This window comes from Pundamilia nyererei, unplaced genomic scaffold (assembly GCF_000239375.1).
Source record: "Pundamilia nyererei isolate P.nyererei 1_Seehausen unplaced genomic scaffold, PunNye1.0 scaffold00384, whole genome shotgun sequence".
Lineage (NCBI taxonomy): Eukaryota > Metazoa > Chordata > Actinopteri > Cichliformes > Cichlidae > Pundamilia > Pundamilia nyererei.
In genome coordinates, this window is record NW_005187785.1 from 59,667 (window position 1) to 67,176 (window position 7,510).

The 7,510-nt window shown below is 38.9% G+C and overlaps 1 protein-coding gene across 2 annotated transcripts in view; it reads left to right on the top strand.

Moving 5' to 3' along the window:
• Positions 1 to 2,327: 2,327 nt before the first annotated feature.
• Positions 2,328 to 7,510, top strand: part of phaf1 (phagosome assembly factor 1) — an 8,739-nt gene continuing 3,556 nt past the window's right edge. The window contains exons 1-8 of one of the 2 annotated variants that reach the window (XM_005752820.1): positions 2,328 to 3,590; positions 3,707 to 3,789; positions 4,961 to 5,044; positions 5,138 to 5,181; positions 5,525 to 5,604; positions 5,714 to 5,808; positions 6,550 to 6,647; positions 6,815 to 6,927. In XM_005752820.1, coding sequence (XP_005752877.1) covers positions 3,527 to 3,590; positions 3,707 to 3,789; positions 4,961 to 5,044; positions 5,138 to 5,181; positions 5,525 to 5,604; positions 5,714 to 5,808; positions 6,550 to 6,647; positions 6,815 to 6,927 — 661 coding nt within the window. In that variant the 5' untranslated portion in view covers positions 2,328 to 3,526. The remainder of the gene's footprint in view (positions 3,591 to 3,706; positions 3,790 to 4,960; positions 5,045 to 5,137; positions 5,182 to 5,524; positions 5,605 to 5,713; positions 5,809 to 6,549; positions 6,648 to 6,814; positions 6,928 to 7,510) is intronic. The other variant, XM_005752821.1, reaches the window with a different exon arrangement.

Sequence of the window (7,510 nt, forward strand, 5' to 3'; positions counted from 1 at the left end):
CTCCTCCATCACAATACGTTTGCAATCCACAGAGGGGAAGTATAAAATTATTTTAAAAATAAAGAGCTTTAACCTCCTAAGACCTGAACTCTTCCACAGCATGCATTTTTAATTTCTCTTTGATATTTGGGCAGATTGGGACCTGATGAATGTAAAAACAAAGAATTATCAGAATTTTCTTTTATTCATATGAGGATATTCGTTTAAAAATTCGATAGAACAGTAGCAGTATAATGTCTTCGTATGTGGATATCAGGCTCTTGTAGAGCAAAATTGAGTATTTTGGTCTAAACAACCCAAAATGTGATGTCCACATATGTGAACGCCAGGTCCTAGGTTAAGTCAAATCATGTTATTGTCTGTGAAGGTTCTCAGTCATCTTATTATCTTATTATTATAATATGATTAAATAAATGTAATTCATGATTAATAAAGTATGCTGATTCTGATTCTGAAAAATGACATGGCTACACTTTGCTGACCAGTTAAAGCATTTAGGAAAGTTTGAAGTTAGAGTTGGTCAGTTTCTTAAAAAAACTGTAATAATTTAGCACATGACTGTCTCAGAAAGGCACAGTATGCATTCATTTTCAGGGTTTTACTCCTTGAAAATAAAGAAGAAGCTGGATGAAAACTTGCACCAACTTTATTTCCTCTTTGTTCTGAGTAGACCACTAGCTTTCAAATGTAGCATCTACGGGGAACATGAGCATCAGAAGAGTGTTAAATGTTGCTTAGTTTAGTTCTGGTATATTTTAAAAATGTGAAAATTGTTTAAATTCAAGTGGCTGATAGGATTAAAAAAACAAAACATTCACAGCTCTGGAGGGACAAACAAACGAATGTTTGTGCTTTTATCCACTTTTGATAGTGGTGCACGAATCATGAATACTCAATACTCAAGAATCACTTTACTGACTCTGAATCATGATTCACAAGCCCAACTGACTCACTGTAGAAAGCTCACATCAAGACAATAGCTCCTCAGTTCACACTAGCATCGCTCTGCTAACATGCTAACAGCACATCTGAGTTACTCCCATCCTGTGCTGAATCGTAGCATGAACGAATCACTCACTCACTCACCCCCTCCCTTCCTGTGCTGAATCGTAGCATGAACGAATCTCACCCCCTCCCTCCTGGCTCACAGCTTCTTCTTCTTCTTCTTGGTTGGCAACCAATGTCAAGGAGCATTACCGACCCGGGGCACACAGCTCAGCGGACATTTAGATGAGAAAATATATATTTGACACATTTGAGGAAAAAACTAATAAAATAACATAAAAATAAATAAAATAAATGTTCTCTTTAGAAAACTTTTTTTTGCTCTTTTTTGCTCTATAAAAATAGTTGTTTTTCTTTTTCAATCACTCATCTTAGCAGTAGGATTTACATGAAAAGAGAAACAAATTAAGTTTGAGTGAAAATGTACATTTTTTGCACTCTCTGGTCAACTGACTCAGTGACTCAAAAAACCCGATTCACTTTGGTGAGTGACTCATTCAAACTCGATTCAGTAAAAAGAATCAAATTTACCATCACTAACTTTTGAAAAACTTGCAGGAGAGTTTTTTTTTAAACTTTATTTAACAAACAATGAGTATACAACATACGAACAGATGAAGTATACAAAACAACAGAACATGAACACACAAAGCCAGGGGTAAAAGAAAAAGGTAACAATTATAAGAATACACGCAAAAATTCACATACATATATTGTTTTGAGAGCCTTTTTGTTGGTGGAGTCTGATATTGATTGTATGTACATTTTCACATCCTTAAAATAATGACAGAAATATGGTGTTTTGTTAGTAAACTTACATTTATGGATAAAAAAATTTAGCTAAAAGTATTAACAAATTTATCATAAAAAACATTTATCATACTTCTTGGGAAACTTAAAGAAACAGAATAAAACATTTTCCCATCGTAAAGAAAACTCCCTTAAAATATGGACAATAACAAAACTGCTAAATTCCTTCCAGAATCTCTGTGTAAAAGAACAGCACCAAAAAAGATGTGTCACAGTTTCTGGATGATCCCCACAGAAAGTACAATTAGTATTAATGTCCCTTTTAAATTTTACCATGAAGTGACTGGCTGGATAACATTTAGGTAGAATTTTAAATGAGACTTCTTTCACCTTATTTACAATCAAGTATTTATGGGGGACCATCCAGACTGGCTTCCACTTGATTTCTGGAACATATCGGTTTCAATAAGACATTATATATGGGAGAGAGACGATATCTTCTTGGAAGCAGGAGAGAACTTAAAACGTCTCTAGCTGTCACCTGACCATGACGTCATGACGTCGACCTCGAATGTGCGCCGAAGACAGGAAGTTGAATTATCAGCTGATCCTACTGGCTGTTGTTGATGCCTGAAGTTGCTGTTGTTTGGACGCCGTGTCGCTCTTATCAGGTCCTGACATTGAAGACACGTTAAAGCGCAGAAAGGGACACGGTGGGCATTTACCGGCCGACGAGCTTATGAGTGACACGGAAAGCGTTTCCGCGCGAGTACTTGGGAATTTGCGCACGAGCGACGAAGAGCTAGCGCTCGAGCTTAAAGCTTCGCTGAAACGAAAAAAGAAAAACAGCAGAGACAGCCGACGGCTCGGCGTGCTGTCTTTTGTTTATGTCGTGTCAGTTTGAACCGTGATATTCATCATTTCTGTCTTGACTTTGAGAGTCTTTTACGTTATTTATATTTATACTTGATTGAAAATAAGCCAACAGGGCAGCTAGCTCGTCCGCTAATGTTAGCTCGTAGCGCGAAGAAAAACAGTCTTGTTGACAAGATTTGATGCTTTCGTAACCGCCCAACTGTGACAGATGATAAACATAACGGGCGGAAACAGCTGAGTTTGAAAGCGCTATTTTCGTGCCTCCGTATTAGTTTGTTGTGTTTTAACCTGTCTGCCACTGGATCCGGTGCTCTGTTAGGAAACACGGCACCACAGAAGTTCATGTTTAGTTACTGAATCGAAGCCTGTTGGAGACATTTGTGGCTGTCGGACAAGTTTCTGATTAAACTCAGTGGATTAGTTTTTTAATCCTCATCGATTTATTTAAAAACACACAAACAAGCAGTCAGCTAGTTGACAGCTGGCCTTGTGCGTTTTAGGTTTGCTAAACGTTGCGTAATTTATGTTCAAGCTGGCAGCCAATGTTGGGCAACTTGTTAAATTCCAAGTTAAAACTTGTGCGTTTTAGGAAAGTTTGTGTGCTTTGTATGTGATTTTAAGGCCCGTTTACTTTCTCTTCTTTGGTACCATTTTAATGTCAAGGACGTATGACATGAGATAAAAAAGGACACGTTTACAGTAACGCGCAGACTGAGTGGCTGTTCTGATTCTCATGAATTTGATAGCTTTGGAGAAATAATAAGAGTTATGATTTAAAGTAGCCGTCGGAAATCCTGTGGGAAAGTACTGTGTTCAGCAGCGAGAGAGAGAGAGGGTCCCTCACAGGATCCCATCGTGTCTTGAGGTGAGGTGAGCTGCCCCCCACTACTTGCCAATGCTGGATCTGGAAGTGGTGCCTGAGAGATCACTAGGAAATGAGCAATGGGAATTCGCCTTAGGTGAGCATTAAACATCTCCGGTGAATTGAAAAGATACTTTTCAACTACCTTACATATGCACTTGTTTAGACTCAATAACAAATTGTGTGTCTTGCGTTCACTGTGTGGGTGTTCAGGGATGCCATTTTCCCAGGCCATCTCTATCCTTCAGAAACACTGCCGCATCATCAAAAATGTCCAGGTGCTATACAGTGAACAGGTAAGATGCACAAATATCTGTTGTTTAAAAATATAAACTTGTGCTTGCTCACAATCCACAAACAGTCATAATCAGGTTGCAGAAGAGTTCTGGGCAGCAATTCGAGTTGTTCAGGCGTTCCCGTGCTGTTGAAGTAAATCAAATTGGTTTCTAATTATTTTTCACTGAAATGACTGTAGACCACTGTAACACAGATAAAGCCATATTTATAAGTTTATCAGTTGATGATAAACAAATGCTTAACAATCTGTTTGTTGAATAAAATGTCGAAACTTTGTTGTCAGTAGGTCGTTTGTTCACCATAGTGCTGAAAAGTTCAAATTTCTATCTGCTATTGTCTTTGTCACGATAGTATGAGAAGCTTGTTTCTCCCATTTATTTAAAAAAAAAAAACACCCCCAAGCTCTTAATCACCACAAATTGTAATCTGTTGCAAAATGTAAATATATATATTCATCTTGCAACAGATTACAATTTGTGGTGATTAAGTAGTTGCTCAGAGCTTGGGGATGTTGCACTTTCGATTGCAAAGCACAGGTTGCCTGATGGGGGGCATCCTTTCTGCAAACATTTACAGTTGGACTGACTGCAGTCACTCTCAGAGACTGTTGAAACAGATAATTGCTGTCTAATTTATAAATGCAGACAGATTGCTCACGTTGCCATCAGTCTGAATCTTTGTCAGTGAGCACAAACTGACTTGACAGATTGACTCAACTGGCTGCCAGCTTGTTGTATTCTGGTGATATTCCTGTAGAACGGGAAGGTTGCTGAGTGGAAGTGCAATAACGAATTAAAATTAAAAGAAAAATAACTGAGGTGAGAAGTTTATTTTTACCTCTTAAACCTTGTCAATATCTGTTTTAACTCTGAGGACATGCTGTGCAGGTGAAAAAATGTGATAAACCACAATGACAATAATATTGTATCGTGGGATGTCTGATAATTCCCACCTCTGTTATCTTATATATTGTTAATGTTTTGTTTTCACTCATCTGCACAAATCTTCTAATAATCACCCAGTATTAACTTTTTAAAATCATGTCAAAAATAAATCGAGGTGGTTGTTTCTCAGGTTTAAATGAATTCAAGGTCCGTTTGCCTGTGCGTGACAGCATCTGCTCCTGCCTCTTAATGTTAATTTATCGGTTTTAACTCCCTGCCTCTGTAGACACCACTCAGCCATGACCTCATACTGAACTTGACTCAGGATGGGATTAAACTGCTGTTTGATGCCACAAATCAGAGACTCAAGGTAAGAATTTAAGATAATTAGCAGAGCTCCAACAGTCTCCTCCAAACACTCTTGGCATCCGTGCGCTGATGTTTCTGACTTTCTGCGTGATAGGTGATTGAAGTGTATGACCTGAGCAAAGTCAAGTTGAAATACTGGTAAGTAAAAACTTAAATCTATTAAATAGCAGCTGATGTAGCTGCTTTGAGAGTCATGTTAGCTTCTCAGCGACATTTAATGGCATAAATCCTGGATTGTTCTGCATACACGGCACGCCTGGTTCTCTTTATATTAACACGAACACCACTTTCAACTTTAAGTCACAGGTAGGCTTACAGCTTACTTGAGTCTGCCTGCATTAATGTGTTTCTTATTCAACGTTATCTGTTGACAAGCATAATCCATTTCCCATCTTTGCCATTAACTCTTGAAATAATGCAGCACAGGCGCTTTGTTAATAGGTTTAATACTGACACCGTGTATGTATGGATTGTGTTTCAGTGGAGTCCATTTCAACTCTCAGACCATTGCCCCCACGATAGAGCAAATAGACCAGTCATTTGGCGCTACACACCCTGGAGGTACTTTCTAAAGGACCGGCACACTTGGAATGTTTTCACTTACAACTAATTTGGGGTTTTGGTTGTTACCCTGTATAAAATGCTCTCCTCTTCACGTGTCTCTCCCTAGTTTACAATGCTGCAGAGCAGTTGTTCCATCTCAACTTCCGGGGACTGTCCTTCTCTTTTCAACTGGACTCATGGAATGAAGCTCCAAAATATGAGGTGAGAGCGTTTTAGTCCATTTGCCTGTGAGCCAATTAAAGAAGAGCTGAGTGCTCGCTATTTCCAGTCCCAGGACAGCCAGGCCAGCCTTGGGATTTGAGTGGTTTCCAGTCATGTAGACACTCAAAGGTCAAGCTGTATTTTTTGCCTTGTCACAGATTTACATGAAACCAAATCGGTGTGTGTCTTGGATTCTGACAGTGTTTTTGTCTTTCAGTGGATTTTGTCATGAAGTTTGAGGCACACAATGACAAAATTCATGTATTTTCTAAATTAACCCGTGGTAGTCTTAGTGTATAAGAAGACTTTATTCTTCTTACTGCAGATTAATGACTTTTTAAATGGGTAGTGGGTACGAGATGTGGCTGTTTTTAATTAAAATCAAATGTCATCCCACGGGAAGGACTCCTGCAGTGATAGCTGCATAAGAATAAGTCAGAAGTGCTGAGTCACAGTGAGTCTCGATTTGATGTTGGACCAGATTACGCCGAAGATCCAAGACGAATGAAAGTACAAAGAACAGTGTCATCAATCAGTGAAAACACTGGTGCTTTCTTTTTTTTGAAAGCAGTGTTTAGTCAGTGCTTCATGAGACATTTCACTCCCTTGATCACATGTTGTCACTCCTCTGTACTGTCACAGCTCTGTTTTTTAGTCTTCTGAATGTGTTTATTCATGTGGACGCAGAGACCTTTAGTATCTACCAGTCCTGTACTACTTCCAGCTGTTTTGCCTTGGCAGCCTAACTTTGCCATGGGTTTGGCCTCCCTGCAGATTCCACATGGGGCAATGGTCAAGAGGATGCACATCTACACTGGCAACAACCTGCAGGAAACAAGGTACGTAATAATGGCAATGCTGCCAGAGGAAACGGTTACTTTTAGTCCTTACTTCACATATTGATATGAGTTTGTTTCAACTGTTTTAAATGTTGGAAATCAATCACAGAGACGGCAAGAACAAAAAGTTACAGAAAAAATAGCTAAACTTATTTCACTGTTCTCAGAGCTCCTGCAATGCCGTTGGCTTGTTTCCTCGGTAATATTTATTCAGAGTGTGTGGATGTCCTGAGGGATCGGGCGGGCCCTCTGGGACTCAGGCTCCGCCTTCTCACTGCAGGTAACACACAGCTCAGTACCGTGTGTGTGTGTGTGTGTGTGTCTTGAAGGCTGCAAGTGATTATTTGTAAGTTTGACACCTTTGTTTTCCCCATAATGTTAACCCTTTCACGCATAGTGGTCACTACAGTGGACAGCTATTCAAAGGCTGTTTTCTTGTATTTGTATCAGTGTTGATGGTGTACTTGCACATAAACCATACCTGCCACCCACTGGTCGTTTAATGTTACTATAGATGGATGACTTGTTTCATGCATGAATTATCACAACCTCAATCTGGATTTTTTCTTATTCATCTTTTCTTGCATAAAGATGAATAAAAATCCTGATTGAGGTTGTGATAATTCATGCATGACAGGGTTAATATGGGACTACATAAATGAGCACATATACACAGTAATACCAATTTTTACTGTTGTTATTAACAGTGGTGTGAACTTGAGCTTCTTTTCTTTTTAATGTCAAAAATCACTTTTAATGTCACATCACATGTGCAGGTACACTGGTACAGCACATCAGAATGAAATTCTTGTGTGCAAGCTTCACAAGCAACAGAGGTGTGCAAAATACAATAACATAAGAAG